General features: G+C 32.1%; 2 protein-coding genes across 4 annotated transcripts; one reads left to right on the top strand and one right to left on the bottom strand.

The window, feature by feature from the left end:
- Positions 1-166: 166 nt before the first annotated feature.
- CHR18 (chromatin remodeling factor18) lies at positions 167-10263 on the bottom strand. 3 transcript variants are annotated; one of them, XM_020372502.3, is made up of 25 exons: positions 10042-10263; positions 9746-9800; positions 9453-9556; positions 9250-9305; positions 9103-9178; positions 8253-8319; positions 8052-8118; positions 7838-7904; positions 6206-6289; positions 6070-6111; positions 5753-5908; positions 4919-4996; positions 4482-4550; positions 4255-4320; positions 4020-4148; positions 3814-3870; positions 3268-3357; positions 3026-3091; positions 2086-2154; positions 1908-2012; positions 1621-1746; positions 1335-1393; positions 1197-1233; positions 788-963; positions 167-655 (listed from the first exon to the last, which is right to left on the bottom strand). In XM_020372502.3, exons 1-24 carry the CDS (start codon positions 10159-10161, stop codon positions 799-801), a joined length of 2010 nt encoding a protein of 669 aa, XP_020228091.1. In that variant the 5' UTR covers positions 10162-10263; the 3' UTR covers positions 167-655; positions 788-798. The 3 variants fall into 3 exon arrangements, with proteins under 3 accessions (XP_020228091.1, XP_020228092.1, XP_082931939.1); XM_020372503.3 differs by having other exon boundaries at positions 167-652; XM_083075813.1 differs by lacking the exons at positions 9746-9800; positions 10042-10263 and having other exon boundaries at positions 9103-9140.
- Positions 10264-13948: 3685 nt separating this feature from the next.
- Positions 13949-14990, top strand: LOC109807364 (uncharacterized). Its single transcript, XM_083075811.1, has one exon. The coding sequence runs from the start codon at positions 14081-14083 to the stop codon at positions 14672-14674; it is 594 nt and encodes a 197-aa protein (XP_082931937.1). The 5' UTR covers positions 13949-14080; the 3' UTR covers positions 14675-14990.
- The last annotated feature ends 11472 nt before the right edge of the window (positions 14991-26462 follow it).

The raw sequence follows: 26462 nt of genomic DNA, 5'->3' as shown, positions 1-26462 counted from the left end.
TCACAAAATGATCGATATCAGTGGTGGACACTGATTAACGTCCATCCCATTTTGGGATGGATAGAAGATACATAGGAAGATAACAAAAGTAGAGGAAAAAAGTTAGCATATAGATGATGATATGATAAAAGAAATATTAAAAAAAAAAAAAAAAAGGAAGAAGATATAAGGAGAAAATGAAAAGGAAGAGATGTAATTTTTCCAGTGTGGTTTATACAACCAACCTTGGTCAATTGACGTGAACAATATCACGTTCGGAGGACTAGACTCATAAAGAGCTTTTACAAAACTCAAGTTCCTATATAAGTAGAAAATTAAATACCGTACATGACATGGCAACAATATTAAAATCTGTATCGCGTGAAGCAATTTACATGTTACATTCATATGATAATGTACTATCTACAAGTCCCAATAACAATTGAAAGGGACAAGACGTTAAAAGAAAATCTGAAGCCTAAATTCTGTTGGGAAACCTGATCACCTTTTCCAATTTCTCATCCCATATATTCCAAAAATAAAAAAACCGTTAAGTTCCTTCGGCATCAGCTGATAGTTAAGGCTTCAAATTGTGCTAACAAGCTATACAAGCCCTTCCTTCTCATGGAACGAGCAAGAGTGCCAACATGCGATTATTCTCCACTTTGAGCACCTGCTGTTATCAATTCAAAGAAATATTATAGGGGAACTTTGGGACAATGATATAGCTGCAAAATGCATTTTAAGACCAATCCAAATTACAGTTAGCAATCATGCATGCATGATGTGCAGGAATATATTTACTTACCGCTTCAATGGTTAGTTTCTGGGGCGTTTGGGATTGGGCTCGTGTTCCAACATATCCATGTTATCACATCTTCTCACAAATTGATCTAGAGTTTTCTGCTTTGAAGGACTATTTGCTGGCAGACTAGCTGAGGCCTTGGCGGAGACCTGTAAGGCATTCTCATGGCCATCTAACATCTGTTTCAACAACTTCAGTTCAGAATGCTTCTTAAAAGAATCAATCCAAACTATTGAAGCAAACGTATAAAGTTCTCTAAATGGTAGAAATATAAAATCAGAATTGGACCTCCATGTCACTTTACTATATAGAAACTGAATATATAATAGTCTCATTATGCATCACATACAAGAGAATTTCTAGAAAGAAAAAAAAGAAAAAAGAAAAAAGAGAGAGAGAGAGAGAGATGTACCTGCCCCAAATTGTCCAGTTTGTTTTGCACTACGTCCCTAAGAAGTGAAAAACATTATAAGATTATCTAAACTTCTAAGAAATCAAGCCAATACCAACTACCAAGCCTAAGATAACTGCAGAAAAGCACATAACGTACCATATGATGTCATCAACTGTGTCATTTGCTAGCAAGTAGTATATATTTACAGAAGACACCTAAAAACAAGAAGTAGCAAGTCAGAATCATTAGAGCATAGAAAATCAAAATAATGGAAGATCTTTTCTTCGGGATAATCTATCAATTCTTTTCCGGAGACTGCAATGATTTGTTAATGTTTGTCGCCATGCTGGTACTCTTGTACTGTTGTCTGAACTACAAGGGGATTTAAGATTTCTTTTATCTTTCTAGTTACTACTTAACAACACCAAGATTTTGAGAATACCTGGCCAATTCTATGAGCACGGTCTTCGGCCTGAATTATGTCACCAGGAGTCCAAGACAATTCTGCAAAGATTACTGTGCTGGCGGCAGTTAAAGTTAACCCAACACCTCCAGCTTTAATAGATAGCTGCAGGACATGATGTGAACAGAAAATCATTAACTCAATTGAACCATATTTTACAGCGGAATTATAGTTCAACCTAGCAAAGGGCTCAATAGAAAAAACAAAAATAGTTACAAGGATAACAAAAATAGTTACAAGGATATATGTGAATGAAACTACCGTACCACTGCTGCCTTGATAGCATCTTTTTCCTGAAACTCGGTAACCAATTGTTGCCTGGATGCAGCAGGCGTACGTCCATCAATTCGGATGCAACCCACTTTTTTCTTCTGGAAATTTTGAACAGTTTTCATAAGAGTTTATCATTTCATGATAACAATCATAAAATTTAAGTGGCCTTACAAGAAGAAATTCGTGTATTGAATCGATCATTGGCTGATGGTGTGCAAATATAAGAAACTTGCAACCTGCCTGCAACAATTATGACGCATAGCATTACCACATCCAATGATGGTCAACAGCCCAAATTATATCACAAGAAAGATGAAGATGGCAAAAAAATGAAGATGTCATCTATTTTAATTAATAAAACGAAATGATTTACTATACACATTGGATTCAGTGTGAAGCATGAGATAAACCAATCAACTCAACGACCATCTGTTCACATTTAATCTGGTACACAGTTAACTGTGACACCAATAGCTTAGTGGCAGGCACAAGTAGGTGTCATGAATTGCCATTTTCCACAGCATTCTTGAGACCCAAAATCAATGGTGCGAAAATATAACTTACAGGGAAGAAATCTTAAGTACTGTCTGGACTTTAATTAACCAGCATAAAAGTTCTCTATTTTAATCTCAGAAGCTTTATCACCACAAAATTTCTAACATTGAACACATGCTTCATTTTGGAGCTTGAAAGTATCAATATTAAGGAGAAACAAGGCAATTAAAATATAACTACGAGCTGAAAGGATATGGAAGCAACAGTAATAATCATCTTACAAAAAAAGCATTATAATATAACTTCATTATTACTTTTAAAAAAATTACTACAATATTCACTGAAGTCATTCAACTAATCATCTTACAGTTGGCATCAAAGCATAAAGAGCATCATTACAACAAAAGCAATACAACAGGCATATTTAACCAACATAAAACATATTGAATAGTATTATAATAAATGGCATTGACATAAACATGCAAGCACATAAGCACACCCACAAGAAAGAGACAACAGAGAAAGCAGAGAACAGATCTTCGGGATCCTAGTGAATACACCTGCAGCAGTTGAAAGTATTAATCCTCAATTGCTGCAAAGAGGTTGAGAGGAGTACCTCAATGACTGTTCCAAGATAATCAAGAACAGATGGAATCTTGGCTTCTGCAGAATCAGTATATATCTGGAATTGAATGAATCAAATAGTCAAAGTAATTTAAATTGCCCATAAACAGAGGGAGTGTGAGCATGGGTTGAATTGAAGTATGTAAATATAACTTTTCTAGTTCTAGGAAATAGCAACAATTTCAAACAAATAGTGCAACCCAAAATTCTGTAGAGTGCTCCTCCCATCGATACCTTGTTAATAAGATTTTTTTGAGTAAACTTGAGTGTTTCAGCCTCGTCTTGTGATTTGGATGCCTTAATTTTGGCTTTTACCATCTCCAACTGCAGAAGAAAAATCAATATCGGACACCTTTTACCACCTCCAACAATGTATGCAAGACAAAAATATTTCCATTTTAAAGTAAAGTAACGTATTTTAAGAGCAAATTTCTAACCAAGTTATATATAAAAAATGAAATCAGTTTTCTCTGTCTTCCTTGAACCCCAGACTACAAATCATTTATTAGCAGAAGCAAATTCATAAAATAAAATAATATGAGCATTGAGCAACCAACAAACAGTGAGCCAAAGGAAGTCAAATTACTTGTTTGAATTCAAATTCAACAATTTTATATAATTTACTCAAAATAATGCTATATTCCATAAAATAAACTAAAAGCATATTGCCAAAATATGTAGCAATTGCATCCCATAACTATTAACTAGCTGGAGCAATAACTAACAAAACTGAATGATGCTATATTTGTCTCAAGATGTACGGCAGATATGTTGAATTACCTCTCGAAATAAAGAATTAATTTGCTTCATGTCCTTGTCAGCCAAGTCTAGGAAGACCTGAGAATCAATTACCAAACAAATACAACAATCAGTTCTAAAGTTCCATTAACAATCTATGTACAAAGATTGAAATAAACACTGTCAAGACTCAAAAGTGTGCATAACATAAAATGTTGTAGAGAACAAATGGTGATAAATATACACACCTGTTGCCTGCGTTTTACGGGAAGTTGAGAAAGAACATCCTTTTTAAGCCTGCGAATCATCACTGTTCCCTTCATTAAGTTGTGCAGCTCTTCATGGTTACTTGCACCTTGATAAACTCCAAAAAATCCCTGGAAGATTCATGTGACAATGTCAAGCTGGAATACTCATCCATTAACAGCAAAAGAAAAACTGGCTAATCAAAAGAATCTTATCAATAATGAAGAGATGACTTACACCCTTGCAGTACCGGTTACCATATTCATGAACGTTCCTATATACATCAGGATACAAAGCTTCCAGCTATAACACAATTTCAAACAGATTATTAAAATGTATGTTCCAATAATGCCCAACATTAATAAGGTATTAAACATTAAAAAAAAAAATAATAATAATAATAATAATAATAAATAAATAAATAATGTATATAAAAAAAACTTTAAAAAATCATTAAAATTTACCTGTTTGAATAGTTCAATTGGTCGGGATAAAGCAGGTGTTCCACTAAGCAATAATGCATATTGAGCTTTCTGACAATGTATGCATTTTTAGCTTGTCAAAGAAAGCATGAGAGAAATTGACACACAATACTCTGCCACAGGCAGTCTATACTGCAACTAAATTAATATTGAAGCTAATTCGGAATTTACTTAAATGTTTCAGTTATGAAATCCAACTTCATTTTAGGGAGGAGGGGAAGAAAGGTTTAGAATACTAGACCCTTCACAAATGCTTCTGTACATACTGGAGTCTTAACCCTCTTCTCTTTTGGTTAATTATCTTTTCAGTTCTCCCCCTTCATCTTTTATCGTTTCCAATTCCTTATATGCTTTCTGTCTGTTAAACATGAATTCTAGAAATAGGTATACATGTGATTATGGCTTTCAAGAGTGAATACCTTTATGACGGGTAGAGAAGCAGTTGTCCTCTTTGCCTGAGCATTTTTCAGATAATGTGATTCATCAGCAATCACAACCTGAATAAAAACAGTTCACAGCTAAGTGTGTTATTTATCATCAACATTGGAACTTTTACCATGCATACAGGAAAAGCTTTGATTGTACAAACACAGTAATAAATAAAAAATAGCTGAAATGCCAAAAATAAATACTACTTGACTTGCTCAAATTATTTTAATTTTTTAAAAAGTATACTAAAAGGGCAAAAGACCATAATTGAAACAAAAGAAAAAATTAATTTGTATCTTGGTTATTTTTAGATCATAATAGCTGCTAGATACTCTGAAATTCACATGCAACCTCAAACTAATGACGTTATCTAAAACAAAAAAAATGAAATTATTATCAGATAATTTTGGTTTGAGTGGATAATATAAGTCATTTTCATTTAATAATCAATGACTAATGGAACTCACAGCCAAAAGACCCAAACAACGGGGAAATAATAACATATAGTATCTCCTCCATAGCTTTCACCAAACTATATAGCATTTTACAATCCATTTTCAAATAAACACTGTTTAACAGCCAAGCATAATTCAAGTTGATCATAATGTGCCTCAATTTGCAAACGTGAAGTACTTAATCAAATTTAATGTATTTCATATTTTCAACCTTTGATCACAACATGATATATAGATGAGTTCCACCACCATTCATTGTACTCACTCTGCCTTCAAGAAATGATTAACAGAAAATAGACATGTGATTAAGATGAGGACTTAGGAACCACAATGAAAGTCAGAAAAATTAGATAACAGTATAGTGCTAACCTTAAAGTCACATGTTATAAGCATATTCTGTAGCTTTGGCACCAAATCATATGAAATAATGTTGAATAGTCCATCCAGACGAATGCTGCTTTTGGCACTTGAAGATACTACATTGAAACCTCCTCTATTTGATCCACCAGTTTGAGGTAAGACAATCTACTTTATCCGAATAGAATTCACAATGAAAAATAAATTTTACTTTAGCAGAAGAGAAACCTCAAGTAACAAAAAAAAAACGATCTTGTAGTGTTTTCTTTACAAACCAGAAAATAACAAACAATACAGAAAATTTGATAAAGGGATCCTGAATAACATACAACAATATCTGATGAAGGAATATTCAGCCATTGTTGAATCATCTGAATTAAAGCAAAACAAGGAGCACACATTAACTAACCAAATGTGTTCTATACTTCTATCAAATGACAAAAAATGTAGAAATGCAGCCCTTACAGTAGCCCATTGCAAGCGTAACGAAGACGGTGCAAGTATGAGAACAGGCCATGAGTCCTGAACACATGAAGCTACAGCAATGGCCTGCAAAATGAAACGCACTGCTCAACTTTATTAAAAAGAAAAAAAGGAAAGTCATTTTAGTAATTTTACAAGATGAAACCTAATAAAATCTAAGACCCTCACTTCCACCTACATCTCCTCTGCCTGCTCCCTTCCCCCTTTCATACGTGCTGTTTTGCATCTTTCTTTTTTCGTTTGTGCTCCATTTTCCCTATTTCAAGTCGTCCTTTAGAAATTCCAAAGAAACTTTCAAGTCCCATTTATTTTCTCCCACAAACCTAAGCAGCTCTTGGTCAATTTTCTGAAGATAGGGATGGTACTCTAAGAAGAAAGGAGTGCTAACTGCTACCCACTCCATAGTCAATTTGGGTTTGGCCTAACAATCATCTCATGAGTTGAGGATTGCTCGAGCCTTTATAAGCTCTAATTTATCCATATCTATAGTCAATGTGAGATATCAACAATCCTTATTGTATTTAATTTGTAGATTGGAGATTTGTGAATCTGCCATTTAACATATTTTATTCCTACATTTACTTTTTAAATTGTAAAGTGAATGTTACTTCTTTCAATATGGTAATTTGAAAATTTATTGCTTTCTATGCACATATTTTACTGAGACAATTTGAATAATTTGTATTTAGTCATCTAGTTTGTTTGGCATTAACTGTGAAAAAAAAAAAAAACAGTGGCATTGCTGTATTTTTCTATCAAGTTCATGGTGATTGTTATGCCCTCACTGAATCTGCCCCCTCTATTATTATTTTTCCATTCAGATTTCCATGCAACTCAGTAGTAAGCTGCTAAAAGCTTGAAATCATTCTAGTAATGTTACTTCTTTTGACAGGCATCCCCTGTCTGGTGAACACTTATGCAATATGATACTCCAATTAAATAAATATTTCTCATTTTTCATCCGTAACACTTTACCTATATGAGAAGTGAAATAAGGAGGTAAGACAAAAAAAAAAAAAATAGAAATAAGAAAGAAATGGAGCAAGAAAGATGTGTTGTTTGGATGGATAGAAATAAGAAGAAAAGAAGTGGAGAAATTTCTTGGATAACTGGAGAAGAGAGTGGAAAAAAAATTGTATAAAAACTTTTTTATACTGATAAAAATTTACATTCATCCTAGCTAAAAGGTAGTTGCAGCCATAAAATGTTAACAGCCAAAGAGAAGAAGATCATAACTCGGACATATTAGATATTACAAAAACCCAAGTTACGATAAATGATTTCTACCCACTACATCAATACTACTGTGACTGATGTTATTTATGTGTACTATTGTTAATTAAGTTATACATACTACAGTAGCATTAAGGATGATTTCTACCAGGAATCACTTAAGATCTAGGATACTAAGATGCTCTTTTTTATTTGCAGATTGCAGAAGAAAAAGAATTTGCAACATAACAATAGATGTTAGAAAGAAAAGCAGAAATTCTGATAAAACTTTACTTCTACCACAAACGATTGTATGTTTGTTTGTAAAGGTGTAAAACACTGCTATGCATCATGTTGCACATTGAACGTAAGGAAATGATTTAATTTTAGACAGTGAATTGCCTGCAAAGTTTTCCCAAGCCCCATTTCATCTGCTAAGAGAACACGTCCTCCATGCTGCAATATAAACCTGAAATCAAATAAATAATAACGAAAATCAATGCATGGTAGAATAATAAAAAAGAGAAGAAAAAAAATGACATGGAAAGATAAAGACAATAACTAATCCATAATTATGATAATAATGATATAGAAAAGTGAGCAGGTCACTTCATACCTAACACCTTCTCGCTGAAATGGTAATAGCTTTGTTTCAATATAACTAGGGATCTTGTGGTACCGATCTTTTAGTAAAGCAACCAAAAATAACAACTTCAGAACTTTTCAGAAAAAGAAAACACAGATATATAACTATAGTCTTTGCAAACCTATAAAGGAGAGCACAAAAGGCTTGAAAATAAAAGTATTCAGCATATACCTTGGAGATCTGGAACTGCAGATGCTGCTGCAATGGCACGTTGCACTAACGAATCTAAGTTTTCCACCTGCAAAGTTATTTAAATAATTGAAGGAAGAAGCTAAAACGTATAGAAATAGAAATTAAGAAACAAAGTAATCAAGAAAAAATAAAACACAGACTTAAACATAAAAATCTGGCATACATGCTTACTCTAGGATAAGACATTTTTATTACTCAAATGAATAAAACATTTACTGAATTAGGGACCCCAAATCCCACCTTTGCAGCTCCTAGTATGTGTTTGTTTTAGTTGAATCTCAAATTCCAATGTTCCATTGAACGTATATCTCACAAAAGCTTTTACGTTCAACAGAATTGCACAGTGATTCAAACATGCCACTAACCCTATTATCCACACAAGATGCTTTGTTTCTTTAGACAATATATCTTTCCATTAGAAGTTCAGAAAATCCAAGGGTGCATAACGGGTGTAAACCGGGTTGCATTAGAAAAAGAAAATTGATATTGGAAAGAGCCAAGGAAAAAAACATATATATTTAAAACAAGTATGAAATTAAAACTAAAAAATGAGGCAAACCAAAATTATAGTAGAATTCAGAGTAATCATATACATTGTGGATTTCCTTTTATCTCCATAGTAAAGATTTGAAACTCATGAGTCATGAGCACTAGTTTCTCTCCAACCAAATAATGCAGAACAACCACATATAATTATTATGTGGTGACAAAATTACTAAGAAAAGGAAATTTGTGTATGTCCAGGTTTTAGTCTTATAATGGAAAATAGTAGCATACGATCATCAATGTCCTAACTATAAAGAAAATGAAAGTAGGAAGAAGCTGTTACCTGAACATTATAACCAGATATTTCTCCAAGTACCTTTTCTGCTTCGGACAAGGAAGATAGTGGGAACATCCATAACCTGCTGGCTCAACATTTTCATAAGGCTAAAACATGCACACACACAAATTGGAGGATGGGCGGGAAACATACCGTTCTTTTGCATTCCAAGAAGACTTGGGGATTCTACGAAAAGCAGCAACTACTACCTGTTTCAAAACAAAGTCCATAGCATAAACCAGGAAACTCTAAGCTGACCCTTGCACACGGTCGAAGACAAAACCTTGTTTGTGAAAGATTCGAAATTCAAAACTGAATAAAATTCAATACTCCGCAAGTAGGTTAGCCAACAAAACCTGGTCATACTGAAACTTCGCAGCAACATTTCCACTGGAATGAAGAAAAAATTTTACCGAAAACTTCGGCAGCTCTTTTGAGTTTTTGTCTGCAACAGATGGAGCTAGGAAAACAACATAAACAGCAACAAATCACCATTTGACGCCTTAAAACCAAAACAAATTACAGAAAGCAAATAAAAACCACATAAGCGATGGTGAATAAACAAATTTAAAAGAGAGAGAGAGAGAGAGTATATGTTGATAGAAAGAGAAAGGGGTGAGTGGGTAAATGGTGGAGAAGATAACCACACCGTTGCTTGTCCCTGGTTTCAATGACGTACTTGCTCCTTGGGATGAAGTAGCAACCTGAATTGAAATAATAAAAAAAAAACAATGACATTAAGCAATGCTCCTACCCTAAAATGCTGAAACTTCATAATTCATAACATAGCGGAATAAGCAGCTTGTGCTTCAATTCCTAAGGTGTTTGAGTTTAAATGGGACAGAGGCACGAAACTTAACATGAAAAGGAGGAATTGAAGGCTATATAGCGAAGAGGGTTAAGTAATGGGAAAGAAGGAGGAATGAGAAAAGATTATAACTTAACAGTTTGGTGAAGGGGTTTGGGGGTTGCAGAAGGGTTGCGCAGCTGAGCAATTTTCTGGAAAGCGTCTCTTTCGAGAGAATCGAGGTCCTCTGCGCTCAAATCCCAGTCCTCCACTTCCATGGGCGTGGATGTTTCCTCTCTCTCTCACACACACAAAAATCAAAATTTAAAAGCCGCTCTGTGTTTTCTTCCCTTTTCTCTTTCCAAACGTCAAAACTTTTCTCCACCAGTTTTCAAATCCATCTAATGCCCGTTTTAAAAAATAATAATTATTATTAATTAACTTTTTTGTTTTTTTTTAACACAATTTTTTAGTTTTAAATAGTGGTATGGTGTGTATGTATCTTTTATGGGGAAAAAAATAATCAAACCAACTATTTGTGCTATAATAATAAATATAATATACATGTGTTAAAAATAAATAAATTGATGTTATCTAGATTAGTCTTAGGTGTGGGGATAATATGGAGGTTCCAATTGATTTAAACCAAGCTCTAGTTGTGATTTCGTGGGCTCAACCACCTCCTCAATATTTTAAATCGAATTGTGGTGGAATAGTTCAAAATCATTATCAAAAATATTGTAGTATGGGGAAGGAGTTACAGAGACTACATAGGAAAGGTTTTGTTCTTCTTTGTTGTTAATATTGGTTCCTACTATGTGCTCGAAGCTAGGGATGGTAATGAGACCTGTAGAAGCGGAAGCGGGTAGTAATATACCCATCTCTGCCTCATAAGATAAAAATCCGCCTCATATTTATGTGGGTACCTATTAAGCAAATATTTATACATTTTTTTAAATATTTACGGGTACTCATGAATAATTATGATTTTTTTTAAAAAAAAAATTATATTACAAATAATTTTAAGTTTGTATTTGATGTCATTGAAATGTTAAAAATAAAAAATTAATGTTAACTTTTAAACTTTTATTTAACATTAATTGTGTTGATATTAAAAATAATAATAAAAAAAATAATTAATAACTTAAAATATATCAATCTCATAATTTAATAAATTTTATTAAACGAGTATCGCGAGTATGGATACTATCATATTCGCTCCCGCCCCATTTATAAACAGGTAAAAAAACACTCGTACTCGTTACTAGCGAGTATCCATTTAGACTACCTATTTATTATTTATAGTAAATTTTATTCAAAAATACCCATATGTACGAATATTTTTTGTCATCCCTAGCCCAAGCAAAATCATAGACTATCTTGCTTGGGATTATAATTGCATGGAGTAAGAAGTTTATAGTATGTTTGGATGAAGAATTTTACAAATTCAATGAATTTTAAATTCTTGGTATTTGAATTACTTTGATTTCAATTTCTATCATTCTTAAAATATTTTGTTTGGATGAGTCAATTCAAATTTCTTAAATTTTAAATTGTTAGGTTGAATATGATAATTTGATTCCATCATAGTAAAATTGATTTTAAAAATATATTTATATGTTGAGATTTTTAAATTAAATCTTATAAAAATAAATATTAATCCATTTTTAAATATTTAATAATTTTAAAAATTAATATTAGATAATATTTAATAATTTTAAAATTTAATATAAGATAATATTTAATAATTTTAAAAATATTTTTGAATATCCAATAATTAAAAGAATGAAGAGATAAGATAAAATATATAGGTGAAATAAGAAAAATAAATATGAGAAATTTCAAATTCTCCCATTTTTGAGAGAATTTAAAATTCTACTATTTTAAAGAAATTTACAAATGCTTTGATTTCAAATTCTTTATAAATTCCTCATCCAAACAAAATATTTCACCTCAAAGAATTTAAAATTCTTCAAATAAATAAATTAGCCTATGAATTTGTTGTGGAGTCTAACTCTCAGGTGACAAACACTTTATTGCAAATTAGTTGCTCGATAACCCATTCTCATTTTAGATTGTGTTGAAATATACAGTGATTATCCTTTGTTGGCTGCTTTACATGGTCCCACGTCTATAAGGAAGTCTCATATTTACAAGAAAGCAAATCAAGTAACTGATGCTTTAGATTCCTATGGCCAATCTATTGTGGATAATTTTTTTTTATTCTGTTATTATAGTCTTTATAATTCCTTTCATAATGACTATTGTTACCTTTATTGCATTCTCATGAGACTTTTAATGTGTTTGGGGTTTCTCCCACGTTTTCATAAAAAAAGTTATGGACAATATTCTCAACATGAAGGCCAAAATTGAAAAAAAAAAAAAAACTACTTTTTAAACAAAATAAAATGTGGTGGCACAAAACGTAATTATAAATCAATTTCTTTATTTTTTAATATCATCATTTCATGATTTCTTTACTAGTGACAATAACAATAACAATAATGGTTGTGACAATGATAATAGAGACGATATGATCATTATTATTACTGTATTTATGACAATTATTGTCTTTGCCACCATCCCCATAATGATTATGACAATGATGATGACATTGTCGTCATCATTGACATTGTAATCACCATCGTTATTATATATGTGTATATTGCTTTTGCAAAATTAAAACAACACAAAAGTTTCTATCACGATCATTACCGTTTTGTAAGATTCAAACAATTCAAATATTTGTACTATTATGAGTAATTTCAACACAAATGACTAATTTTAAGATATATTGCCTTTTTTCTTATAATCGTGTTTCAACTATACAACATCAAAACTTTCTAATATAAAATCAAAGAAAAAATTTGTAATGTAAATTTGCAAAATAAAACAAGACAAAAATAAAAGGGAGAAAGTTTTGAATGAAACAAATTTATATAAATAAAAAGTTATTTTAATAAGAACTAAATGATTAATTTTCAAATATAAAAACTAAAATGTAAAGATTTTATAAATATAGAAACCAAAATATAAAACTAGTTTAGAGAAACCAAAATATAAAACTAGTAAAAATGTAAAGTGCAATGCATATTAGTAGTGTCATATACGGTTAACATTTTTTTTAATGACCAGAAAAATTAAGAGTGTTTGTATGACAAATGATTTTTAAGTGTAGAAAGTGAAAGGTAAAGTCGAAAAAAAATATAAAATTAAATAAGTATTTATTAAATATATTTTTAACTAGACTTAAATATATATTTTTACTTGTAAAATATGAACAATTTTTTATTTTGGTTCTTGTAAAAAAAATTATTCGTCTTTCATTCATCTAAAATTTGGAATTACTCTTTTTGATCTATGTGATTATATGATATTTATTAACTATTTTTGTGTGCAACACTTACAATTGTTTGTGATTTATTTTAGAAGTGGTCTAAATTTTTTTATAAATCATTAAAACAAATCTATCTTAAAATAGTTGAAGGGAAAAAAAACAATTTTAAATTCTAGAAGGATTAAACATAAAGAAAAATATTTTACGATCATCAAAATTAAATTTATTTTTTAAGATTAAAAACAGTAATTTTAAAATTTTAAATATAAAAAAATCACAAGAATCAAAATAAAAAATCGTTCATTTTATATCAATTAAAAATATATTTAAGTTTAAATTTATTTTTTTATTTTGTTCATAATTTTTGAAATGTATATATTTTGAGAAAGAAAAAAATAGAAAAAGTTATAGGTATAGATATAATTAATTAATAACATCATGTTAAAAGAAGAAAAAAAAAACTTTAAGAAATATTAAAAACAAAAAAGAATAATAAATACATTAGATATCATCTTTAATGGCATAAATAATAATATAATTAAATAATAATGATAAGATTAAATGCAGTCGAATTCACATGTGAGAATATCATAATTTAGACAATAAGAACATTAAATGTTAACTTTTTTTTTTATAGACGAGCATTATCTTAATTGTCTAAATATTTGACAATTTAGACCCTAAGAAAATGCAATTTACATTTAATAAGAAGTGATTAAAAGAAAAGCGTTTGTAAAAGCAGCACTTAGCCCTTCCCACCATTTTCCTAATCTCAGTCACTTGACGCACTCACACACTCTTGAATTTCTAGGGTTACCGTTGGGACTCGCTGCGTTCGCACGGAGGCTCCCTCCTCCGCGATGAACTCGCCGTCGACCTGCGACATCTGCGGCGCCACCCAAACCCTCTCCCTCACCATCCACAACATCCGCCACCGCGCCCACAACCACCGCTACTGCACCAACTGCGTCCTCAAGCAGCACCCGGGCCTCTTCTGCCCTCTCTGCTTCGAACTCCACGAAGACGCCGCCCTCCCCCCGCCGCCGCACCACCGCCTCATGTGCGTCCGCTGCCCCTCCGTCGCCCACCGCTCCTGCGCCTTCCCCTCCACCACCGCCTCCGCCGCGCCACCGCCACCGTTCTTCTGCCCTACCTGCCTCGACGCCAACTTCACCTTCCTCAACCTCCCCGACCGCAAAACCGGCGCCGTCGACGTCCGCTCCGCCAAGGTCCTCGTTGCGGCTGCCCGCATTGCCGCCGTCTCCATGAGCAAGGCGGCCGCCGCGGCAAGGTTCGACGCCGAGCGCCGCGCCAGGGAGGCCGCCGTCGCCAGGAAGCGGGCCAAGGAGGCGCTGGAGCACCTCGCGGAGGTCCTCGCCTGCGAGCAGGCGGAGCGGGACGAGCTGAAGGAGCAGAACGGCGTCGCCTCTGCCGGCCGCCGCCGCGCCGCGTGATAGTGTACTTCGTCCTATCTATTGCCATTGAACCTTGCAATAAGATTTGGTTGTTGTTGTTGTTGTTGATGATGATGATGTTGTTATTATGATGATGCTGTGGATTTTCTGTTCTGCTTGTGGTTGGCTGGCCGAGAACTGACTGCTGCAGGTTTTGGGTTAGGGCTAGTTTGTCGGGTTGGTTGGTTGCATCGTTGGAATGTTGAAATGTCGGGCACTGGTACTTGTGTTTTTATCCCATTCAAATGCATGACATGTTATGATGCACCTATTTATTTATCATTTAAAAAATGAATTATTATGCGGTGAACGTGAATATGAGCTCTGTGTTGTACGGGATGGACGTGTCTAGATTTGTATGTATCATGATTGATCTATATATGTTTGCCAACCTACTTCACCAATAATTTGTGTGTCCGGATACCTCCAACCCATTGACTTCTTGGAGTTGCAGGTAAAATTTTCAGCACTTATTCTTTGCTGTGAATTCTCATTGTATTGGAGAGGATATCATCATTTCTGTACTTTCAGAGTTTCTGTGCTCTTTCCTTTTCTTATTTTTTGGTCATTGGGGGTTTTGGTGTTAGTGCATAAATAATATAGGAGTTAAAGAATTACTTTTGGTCTCATGTATGATAGCATCATTGATCAATGACCTTATGTAACGATATACTCAACAAACTAATAAGATTGATAGTTAATGAATGTTTTAGCGCAAGTATGCCCGAGATATTAGGGATTCTACTTTGGGAATCAAGGCAGCTGATAAAAAAAATATATTGTTCTTGCAGAACCTACAGGCTGTAGGTTTATTAAACTTTTATTTTGGGATATGTACTACTATATTGCTTTCATTATATTTTTTTAGCTTTTGGGTTTTTATTCTGAAATCTGAAAGGTTATTACGGTATGCAAAGTTAACCTTTAAGGCAGGATAGCATCTAAATTGGGAGCTACTCTTAGCCTTGGAATTTGTTTGAATACAAGTTAAAGGTGTTTTTGATAGCTTCTCTACAAGATAAAAATTCTTTATTTTCAGTAGAGAAGCTCTCGAAAACACTTCTAAACTTGTATTTAAATTAATCAATGACTTTTCTAGTGTGTTTCATGGATATGGGTAGTGGTACAAGTGCAGGTATGCAACAAATTTTCTAAAGGTATGGGTACAAGAGGATATTATCATAAGAATTAAGAAATTTGGAAACATAAAGTATTAAAGTCATGATATAAATTCTATTTTTTTTCATAATGTTGTTACTCAAATAGCAACAACATTTAAAGAAAATAAAAGTTTGAAGGGATTGAAATGGTAATTTGTCTCATTTAGTAATGAACCAAGCGGCTAAGCAACAAAACTTGGTGCTATTCATAGACTAACTTGTACTAGAGCCTAGAGGTGTAAGTGAGTGTTTATGTACCCAATGTAAGTAACTGGTGTGTGTACAAAAACTTTTAGGAGTATCCATGGATAATAGCTTTTCTGTATGAAGTTCAATATATGTTTTGCCTCCTACTTCCAGTGTCCCATGTAGAATCACTTTAAAGAAACAGAACAGGGTTTTTGACATGATAAGATCAACCCAAATCGGTGGAGTGGTCGAGTTGAGTGAGGGTATATATGCTTAATATATGTCCTAGCTTCATTCAAAACATGAGTGGATGAGCTGGGTATTTTGCCTGTTGAAAGGCTATGTGGACTCCCCACCAATTGGAATTGTTTACTGCCATAATGTTGATATCATTTTTAAAAGGACAGGTTCAACTTTTCATTTCATCTTTTTTTATCTTCAAATTGTTGCATTTCAGCGAGTTTCTCTTTTGATATGGGTGCTTGTTTATCCACGTGCTTTCTTGTGGCTGTGGTAGACACTAGACAGTACTACCTCCTGTAGGGTGTGTAAAGAGAGTTGAATAAAAACGGCTGCTAGTTGGTTATTCCATTAGTTAGTTGGAGTGTTGGACTAGTTAGATAGTTAGTTTGATTATAAATAGGGACATTAGTTTTGTGGAAGACATTTTGTGAATTTGATACTTTGTGCAAGTGAAAGAATAGATCTTTTGTGAAGAGAAAAACCTTTGGGGAGAATTCTATTCTCCATCTCTGTTCTGTTCCTTTGATTCTTTCTGTCTAGTTTCCATCATATTTTTTCTCCTAGTTTCTATCAATTGGTACGATCTACCGGATCCATATTCAGGGAGAAAGAAGATGGAGCAGGAAATTGAAACATTAGAAATGGTGACCTGACCACTGTGTATAGAGTCCAACTTTGATCTTTGGAATCTCATGTATCAGAAATGAAGACAGCAGTGAAGGACTTGCTCCAAATTTAAAGTGGTTAGGGAGTTGGGTGGGAAAACAGGGTATTTTTTGCCAACTGCCATAGGCAATTTGTTTAGGGAGGCACATAATGGTGTTTATATGGTGATAATTGGGCCTTCTGCCATCCGCCCTTGACAACATTGGAGTGGAGGTGGTAACGGTGGCAGTAACGACGACGGCAACAACAATGGGTGAAGGGGGCGGGTTGTGGTGTGGCAACAGAAGTAGTGATGTAGTAGTTAACGGCGATGGTAGTTAACTTGTGGTGGCCATGACAATGGTAGTATGTGGATTTTTAGGATAGAGGGGAAGAATTTAATGATTTAATTTTACTACCAAAACTACTTTTATTGGTCTCTTGAGATAGAAGTATTTGAAAATGGTGTTAGAAAACAATTCAGTTTCATTTTATCCAAACACACTTTGTTTTGAAGTTTGCATTTGAAAATAAAAAAAATTGAAAACTTTTAACCACCCTTTAGTTGGCAACTACGTAGTTAATCACATCACTTTAGTGGCAATTTGTGAGGTGTGGATTTGGAATAGGCTTGAAATAAATTGTTGGTGTAGTGTGGGTTTGCTATCTCGACAAGTACGGCCGTGATTTCACATTTGAGGTGAAAAATCAAAGAAGACCATTTTTTTTTACTATTTTGTTTTTGTTTTTTGGGTTTTTAATTTTTAAACCTTTTCATTTTGGCCCCCTATTAATTCTTATGTCTTATCCGTATTCCCATTTTAAACCTTTTACCAAATTACCCCTATTAATTCTTTTGTCTTTCCATTTTAAGTTCCCCCTTTTATGCGTTCCTCCTTCCCTCTCAATTTTAACCTTGTCTCTCCCATATTACTTTATAATAGTTAAGAATATTATAATAATATAGAAAATGATATTAGTACATATTATTATATAATAGAGACAAAGATATAATGATCTATTAATAGTGACCATCTTGCGTTCCGCTACACCACTTTAGAAGAGATTTGAGGTAGGCTACTACGCACCACTATTTGGGATTGACTACTTAGGTTGGCAATAATTTTTAGTTCATTAAAACAATTGTGATGTGCTGCTACCTTTGACTAATGCCCTGATGTGTAAGTTTGCTTTCAGTGCATCATATGGTTTCTTTTGAGTCTCAATTTCCTTAGCAAAGTTGATTTGCAAGTTAGAGAACTAGTCATAAATGTTTAAGGACAGTTTGCTAATTTATTGAATTGATTACTTGTGTTTTCTATAATTGACAATGACTTCTGTTTTTACTCATTTCAATAATTGTGGGGCCATAGGTGTTCACTAAGACAAAGAAAGAACAAAGTCTTTACCTTTCATGGGGAAATTTTGATGAGTTATTTGGATTTGGCTAATATTGGATTGTATTTCTACCCATCCATAGTTTCTCCTTCATAAATACATGATTTTTGCTCCTTGTGCTAGATTTTTTGCTTCTCTTTCCCTTCATTTATTTTTTCTTGTTCAATCAAAATAGAAATGTGAGGAAGGTGAAAGCTATTGGTGGTGTTAATCGTTAACACTTTTATATTTTATTTGTCTCTCAAAAACGTTATTGGTTGGTGGACAAAAAAAGAAATTAGTAAGATGAAGAGAGTAAATTTACATTGAAATCGAGGGATAATGGATCCTCCATAATGGAAAAGGAAAATCAAAACAACAAATAAAAAGAGAAAGCATTGATGGAGCAAATATTCCAATCCCTTTGCATATTTATTTGGGAAACTCCTTATAGAGGCCATGTTCTTTACGTTAAATGGAAGTTATGATATTTCTCGAGAGAACCACATCACAAAAGTTAGTTGTTGTACTTGAAGAGCCCAAGGCCTAATGAAACCCATATTATAATTGCAATTGGATCCTAATTTGCCAACATGCTCTACACCTCAATCGCCCATACGGGCTAGTTGTACGCATACCCATTTGACTAGTTTTGGATGAAAATGGCACCAACATTACTCATTGTAGTTGAGAGGTCATGTGCTTTATGCTAAATAGAAATTATGATAACCTTGAGAGAACCACACCACAAAAGCTAGCTACTGTGGTTGAGGAGCCCAAGGCCTTATAAACCCAACACTAGAATTGCAATTGGATCCTAACATTCCACTACGCTTTGAGTCCTAGTGCCCACACAGGCTAGCTGTGTACTAACCGTTTTACTAGTCTTCTTGGACGAACTTTGCAATGCCAACACCATTACCGATGTTGCTCATTTGCAGTTGAGGGACATGGTGGAATGCTCTAATACTAATTGGTAGAACTAGAACTGGTATCATAACAGTGAGAAAGTCTTTTATTTATTTATTTATTTATTTTAATGAAACTAGGGATAATCCCCAAGGAAGCTATGCGCTATACACAATTCCAGATATTTTAAGAGGTGTGGATCCACTCCTCATGCAGCTTTCATAATCACCAAAATTCCCTTAAACTGTTTAGAGTTATTCCTATGTTATATAGAAAACTACTAGTGTATAGTTTGTAACCGAAACCCACCCTTAATGGGCCTAGTTAGCCACAGGTTCGTTTCCCCTTCTTTCTAAAATAGCATTAATTTAGGACATGACATTTCCTATGTAATTAGTGTTGATTTTGGACAGATTGTTTCTTGTGCGTATATCTGAAATTGAGTCTATAATTACTAGGAGATTCTATTTCTTTTGTCATTAGCCTATATAAGTGGTTAGTGCTTGTATTCCAGGTTGTCAATAGTGGCTGGAGCAGTTGCCATTGCGGTGTGGAGCCGCTACAGTGACACCGTTGCATACAGTTTCAACATTGCAAGCTGTGACAAACGCTAATTGGCGGTGTGGAGTGACTGTGATCACGGGTTTAGGGGTGGTTTTGCGTCTACTATTTTATTGGACATTAAAATTTTGAAAATAACCTCACTTAATCAGGGTGCTTTTGTTCTTTCCACTTTCATATCTGAGGTGCGATTTATTACCTGGCAGGTAACCCTCATTTCTGAGGTGTGATTTATATACCTGTCAGGTAACTTCACTTAAAGTCAATTGATTTTAAGAAGAAATCTTGCACTATCAAATTAAGTGCCTCATGATCCCAAATCAGATGCTTACCCAAGGAAACCTAGAAAATTAGTGTTACAGTCCCATCAAAGGCTTCTTTGCAAATTGCATATAGAATTAGCTTCTTTGCTTTCATTCAAACAACTAAAGGCAATAACAAAAAATTGCCATGAATACTTAGATTCTTTATTTCTAGCTAATAAAGAACAGAAGCTAATTTTTCATATCATTCATTTAAAGTTATATTTCATTTCTTTTAATTTTCTTCTATTGAAATGGGAAATTTTCTTATTATAGATTAAACTACAAGGTGTGGTTATTATTATATTGTGATTGCTTATCATTCCCATAATATACTAGTTATTGGGTGTGATTTCACAATATGGCCTGCATTTAGCATAACAAATAATCCATAAAAAACAGAAGCTAAATTTTTGACACATTTATTTAAAGTTATTTTTCATGTTTATCTCTAATGTTGGTTATCAGATTCATCCTTGATTAAGTGCCTGTCTCTATAAGATTTTACACACTCCAATTTGGCTTCCTGAGGCAATTTTTATGAATGGAAGTACTTTCTTCCTTTCAGAAAATGCACAGTGGTGGTAAAATGAATCTAAACAAAGCGGAAAGTGTTTGCTTGAGGCCTGACCTGGAAACCTTTAATGTTTTGTTTTTGTTACTAAATGAAACAATATGTGCAAGGCTATTATTTTGCCTTTGTTACGAATTCTATTTAGATATATAAAATGATGGATAAAATGCAAATAGAACTGTTTATTTTGAACTTAAATAAAAACGAGGCTTTCAATAATAAAACTGCTGTATGCTTTATTAAAGTAGTGACTTCATTTGTAGTACTGACACTGTCTTTATCAACCATTCACCATACTCTATATTGCTTATGCTGAAATTGTCTTCAAGATGTTGAATTTGAAATAGATGACTTGTAAATATGGGTTTCATGTTTGCTGGTTGTGATGTGTCTGATGGATACCAAGCCCCAGACATGGTTGAAAATGAAAGACAAGTGGAGAACGCAAGCTCAAACAAACTACCCATTCCGATAGTTTACTCCAGCCATGGGCATCGGGGCTATAACTGCCATGAGGTTGTTATTGTCAGGAGTATGGCAATTAGCATGATAGTAATTTTCAGAATGTAGAGTGCAATAGCTGCTATGAGGTAGTTATTGTTAGCAGTATGGAAGTTTTTATGCTGTATTATACAATATAGAAATCAAAAAGTGGGGAATCAGATTTGCTATGTGACTAAGTTTAGGGCAGAAAATCTCTTGTAAGACGTTTCTGTGGGAGATTGATGCTCTGGATGAGCCTTGGCTCACTATTTACTGAATAAACCATTATTTGGGTGACAAAGAGGATGATCTGTTGTAGAAAAAACTTGAATTTTGTCTGAATTGAAAGCAGAATTTTGTCTAGCATGGATGACAAATTGGGACTCATGGAGGACTAAATAGAAAGGTTGGAGGTCAACATGACAGAGAGGCTTCTATATAAAATGAAAAAGGTATTGGGCAAACGGACAAAGGAAGAATACTAGAGTTTCAACCCTGAGAGGGCAGCTCTGCAGGAATAGTGTCAGATAATAATCGACATGACTTGGACGAGTATTGAATGGTAGTCTAGAATTGGAGTCTTCAATGGGGAAGACCTGTGGGATGGAATACGAGCTTAAACTTACTTCAAAGTGTAGAATACAAGTGAAGATGAGATGTTAAGTTGGCCAAGTTGAGTATGGAGTGTTAATAAGAATCATTTTAAGCAGGTCTAGAGTACCTAAGGAGTTATCTTTATGCGTGAGGGGAAGATTGCTATCAGGTCATCTCTAAATAGCCTCAAAGTCGTGTTTGACACTGGAAGCTCGAATCTTTGGATCCATTTTTCCAAACTCCTGTAAGTTACACAATGATTTAATGCAATTGATTACTCCTTCAATTTTATTTTCTTTCAAATGAGCTTATTTTTAGAATAGGTGACTATAGAAAGATTGTTTGTTATCTAACACCTACATGAAAATAGATAGCCCTGGATTAGCGTTGTATTTTATCTAGTTTTTCTATCAGGCTGTAGCTGTACATACTAAACATGACGGAAAACTTTTTTTTGTTATATAACACTCAAAATTGCTGTTCAGAAAATGTCCAGGAATACCTTGCAATATCCCTTATGGGCGGGACACGTCTTTTTTTTTTTTTGAACAACGTGAATGCAAAATATGTTTCAAATATGTTTTCACTCTGTAATGTCTAGTTACTTTTCATTCTCTGCGAATTTGCTGAGATTACAAAGGAAGGATCTTTGCCATTTTCAGCTCTTCATTTTGCAAATATAGTGGGTGAGATTGTCTTTGGTGGCATTGACTGACCACACTTATGTTTCACTTTCTCACAATGTTTATTGGCAAGACTGATATATTTTCAACTTCATTTGCTTCTGTTTAACTCTTGTCATCAATCTTGTTAGTGTACTGGCTTTGTCCAATATTCCCTCCCAAGTTTCATTTATTGTTTTTCATACAAACGTGATAACTAAATATAGCAGAGTTTCCGTTGGTTGTTGTAATCCATTTTTGGTATGGTTACTATTACTTAACATTTCAAACATTTAATATTTCTTTTTTCTTCTCAGTATATCCTAAGAATTGAAGAAGGCTGCTCTACTGTCTGCTAAGGCGGTTTTGTAGCTCTGGAAGGGCCTCCGCTACAAGGTCCCCCTCTCGGTAATGAATAATTATTTATATGATTAATATCGTTCTTGGATAATTATCATTCATGTCTATGCACTTAATCGCTGCAGAATGGAGCCTGCTACACAATATTATTATTATTATTATTATTATTATTATTATTATTATTATTATTATTATATAACTTGAACGTATGACAGTCGTGGTATGGTTGCAGGGTTCTTGGGAGATTTTTTTCTTGGGAGTTCGTGACTAGGAGTTTTGACTATGGTAATCTGCCTAGAGGATTTGCTGAAGATTCGTAATCATATTTTGGCGTAATTACTATGCTAAATTTTGTGTAGAAAATAAAAAAAAAAAGGTTTACATTATTCATGGCAATTAATAATTGCAGGCCATAGGAATTCTATGCCATTGGGCCACTTATTTATGAATAAGATTTGCGTCATTTTCTAGCAAGGCATACAGGTGGAAATACCAGTATTGACCAAAGTAACAGTGACTGAGGCAAATGCACCAGACCCAACTTAACACAGACGGTGGGCACTGGCAGGGTATCAGTCCATTGGATTGACAATTGTTTTTTTCTATTTTTTTATATTTAAATTTACACTGAAAAGTGAAAATAGAGAATCAAAACTTTTTTTTTACCATTTTCTATACAAAATTTTGAAAATAGGACATAAGGGGAATAAAAAATGAAAATAAAAATATTTTTTTTTTTTAATTAAACAACCCCTTTGATTATAAGAGAATTGCAAAATAACCATTATACCATTTGAAAATTTGATGGTGTTTGGTTTGACGAAATCATGATTTTTTTTTTTAATTTTATCATACTCAGTTAAAAATTTGGAGGTTAAAATCTCTCTCTCTCTCTCTCTCATTTCTTCTTTTGTCTCCTTCAATATATGCAAATTTAGAAAGAAAAAATAATTTATAATTTTTTTAACTGTACTGTGCAAATTAAATTGTCTAAGAATTTATTGTCTCAACAATGATTTAGTACACATGATCACATAAACTGATTTGGCTTGTCTGATAGGTAAGTAGATTGTATTCGGATACTGTTTGAATAATTTGATATTGAATTTAATAATGTTCGAAGAGTACTCGAGTTCTTTAAAATGTTTTTGTTGTTAAATTAATTGATCAAGAACTTGTTTGGTGGATAAGATATAATATTAGAGTGGAATAAGATAACACTAAGATATGATGAGACAAGGATAAACATTAATTTTATTACATTTTTTTGTACACATCATAATATAAAAAATAAAATAATATTATTATAATATATGTTATGTATTTAATATATAACAATAAGATATATATAAGTTATATTTAAGCAAACTTTCTGTTTTATTAAATAAAAGTTTTAATTTAATTGTTTAAAAAAATTTATTTTCAAAAATACAATTTAACTATATAATACAAAACTGTTTATAATATTTTTTTAAAATTATAATCATTATTCAAATATTTTTTAAGAAATATTAAATAATTATTTTTAATTTAATATTTTAATTAATAATATATTTTAAATTTACATGTCAAAACTATTATAACTATTTATGAGATAAAATGCAAAAAATAAATTTATAATATATTATATAAATCAATATAATATATAGTCATATAATTTATATAAGTTTGTTATTTTATATATGATATAATGTATGACATAAAGTATATGAAGAGAAGAGAGGGAAAATTATCTTATGATGTTTTTTAACCAAACTCCTACAAGATAAAATAAAATACACTAAGACAACATAATATAATAAAAGTATTTTATTTTGTTGGTGCAATAAATAGTGGGTTTTATTTGATCATATCTTAACCCGATTTCCAAATAGACCTAATATACGAGACGTTAGGTACTAGTAGAATATTGATAAAATTTAACATCATTTCCAAAGAGATTTACAAAATTGATTTGTTAATTTACATAACTAATAAGAATTACCTGCAATAAGCACAAGCCTTGAATCGAATTTGGATCCTCTCCTGGATCCAAATTCCCTTGAATCGTGGATAAAAAGTATAGAATAAATGCATACAAATAAAATAATTTGTTTAATATGTGAATTTTCATATATAGGAGTTGTTTACTTTGTGAAAACTTTGAGCGACAAGAGCATTTCCCTGGACTGACACCATTGATAACAAACAGGACAAAGAGGGTATCCCTCCAGTTTTCAGATCAACACCATCTTCCCCTTCCACTCCTCCTTTCGAGCTCTGCTTCAGGTGCTCTTCTTATCTTTTAAAATTATAAATCATTCTACTCATGTATTATTTCTTTTATTCCTTTTTACAAATTCCTAATATTATGTGTTTATGTGATGTTATTTCAATTACATAATTTATATTAATTGATATATATTTTTTATTTTAACCAACACAAATATATTTGTATGCTTTGGTGAGTTGTCGATCCTATTATACCATATTTTAAACAAAACAATTATATTTTTTATTTTAAACAAAACAATTATATTAATAAAAAAAAACTTCGCAACTTTATTTTTTTTTTCACATTTAAAATAATTCTTTTATTGATGTTTTCACGATAAATTTTTTTGAATCATTGTTTTATAAAATATACGAAATTAAATTTTAATTTTTAAAATTTATAACTCTTAATTTTTAATCACAATTATTTGATCTCGCATATTCTTTTATTAATTTTATTTTTATAAACTAAAAGTAGGTGAATGATAACTAATAACTTTTTTAATTACTTTTAATATTATTGTGATGTATAATATTATTTTTAAAAATTATTTAATTATTTAATTATTATTTTTATTTTATTTTCAGTCAAACTTTAATTTTTAATTTTTAAAATAAGATAATATTTTATCAATACTTAAATAATGATACATCTAAATACTTTAAAATTATATAAATATTGTTAATATATATATATTCAAATATAATAATTTATTGAATTTTAAATATTTATAATATAAGTTATTATATAAAAATTTATTATATATTATATAAGATCTTAAATAAATTATTTTTCAATCACTCGACCTTGTTTCAATAATGTATAATAAAACTCATCGCCTTTTGTTTTGTAAAATTTATGTTATTTCAATTGTTATAGGTAATTTTTTTTAAAGTAATATGAGCAAACAAACTTTTAATATTAACTATTAGACAAAAAAATTCATAAGTATTCAAAATGTATTGTAAAAAAAAAAATACAACTTTACCTCAAAGAAGAAAAAAAGAGTAATGAATTTGTAATTATTTATTTATTTATCCCTTCGTCAAAACCGAATAAAAGAAGTAAAACAAATATTAGTACTCAGTAATCAATTCTTTTTAAAAAATGGAAAAATGAAAAAATATTATATACACAAATATTTATGATGGAGTTGATTAGATAGTTTTTTTTACTGGTAAATTCAAATTATGCAAGATATTTTAAATTGGTCATGCCATTATTGCTAAATATTTGTATTACCAACTAATTTGAATGAAAACATATCTTGTTATTAATTTAATGTTGTAATTATTATAATTATGTATTTTTAGAAATTAAAAATAGGAAATATATTTTGAGACGCATTTCTCTAATCGAAAATATAAAAAGAAAGATGGTACTAATTTAAGAGAGAAGCAAAATATAGAATCTGGTAGAACGGTGTAGAAACGTAATCCCCTACGTAAGTAACGCTTATCTTGCCGTGTCACTTA

This window comes from Cajanus cajan, chromosome 5, assembly GCF_000230855.2.
Source record: "Cajanus cajan strain Asha chromosome 5, NIPB_CcT2T_4, whole genome shotgun sequence".
In the NCBI taxonomy this organism is placed as follows: Eukaryota; Viridiplantae; Streptophyta; class Magnoliopsida; order Fabales; family Fabaceae; genus Cajanus; species Cajanus cajan.
This window is presented reverse-complemented; position numbering and strand designations above follow the sequence as displayed.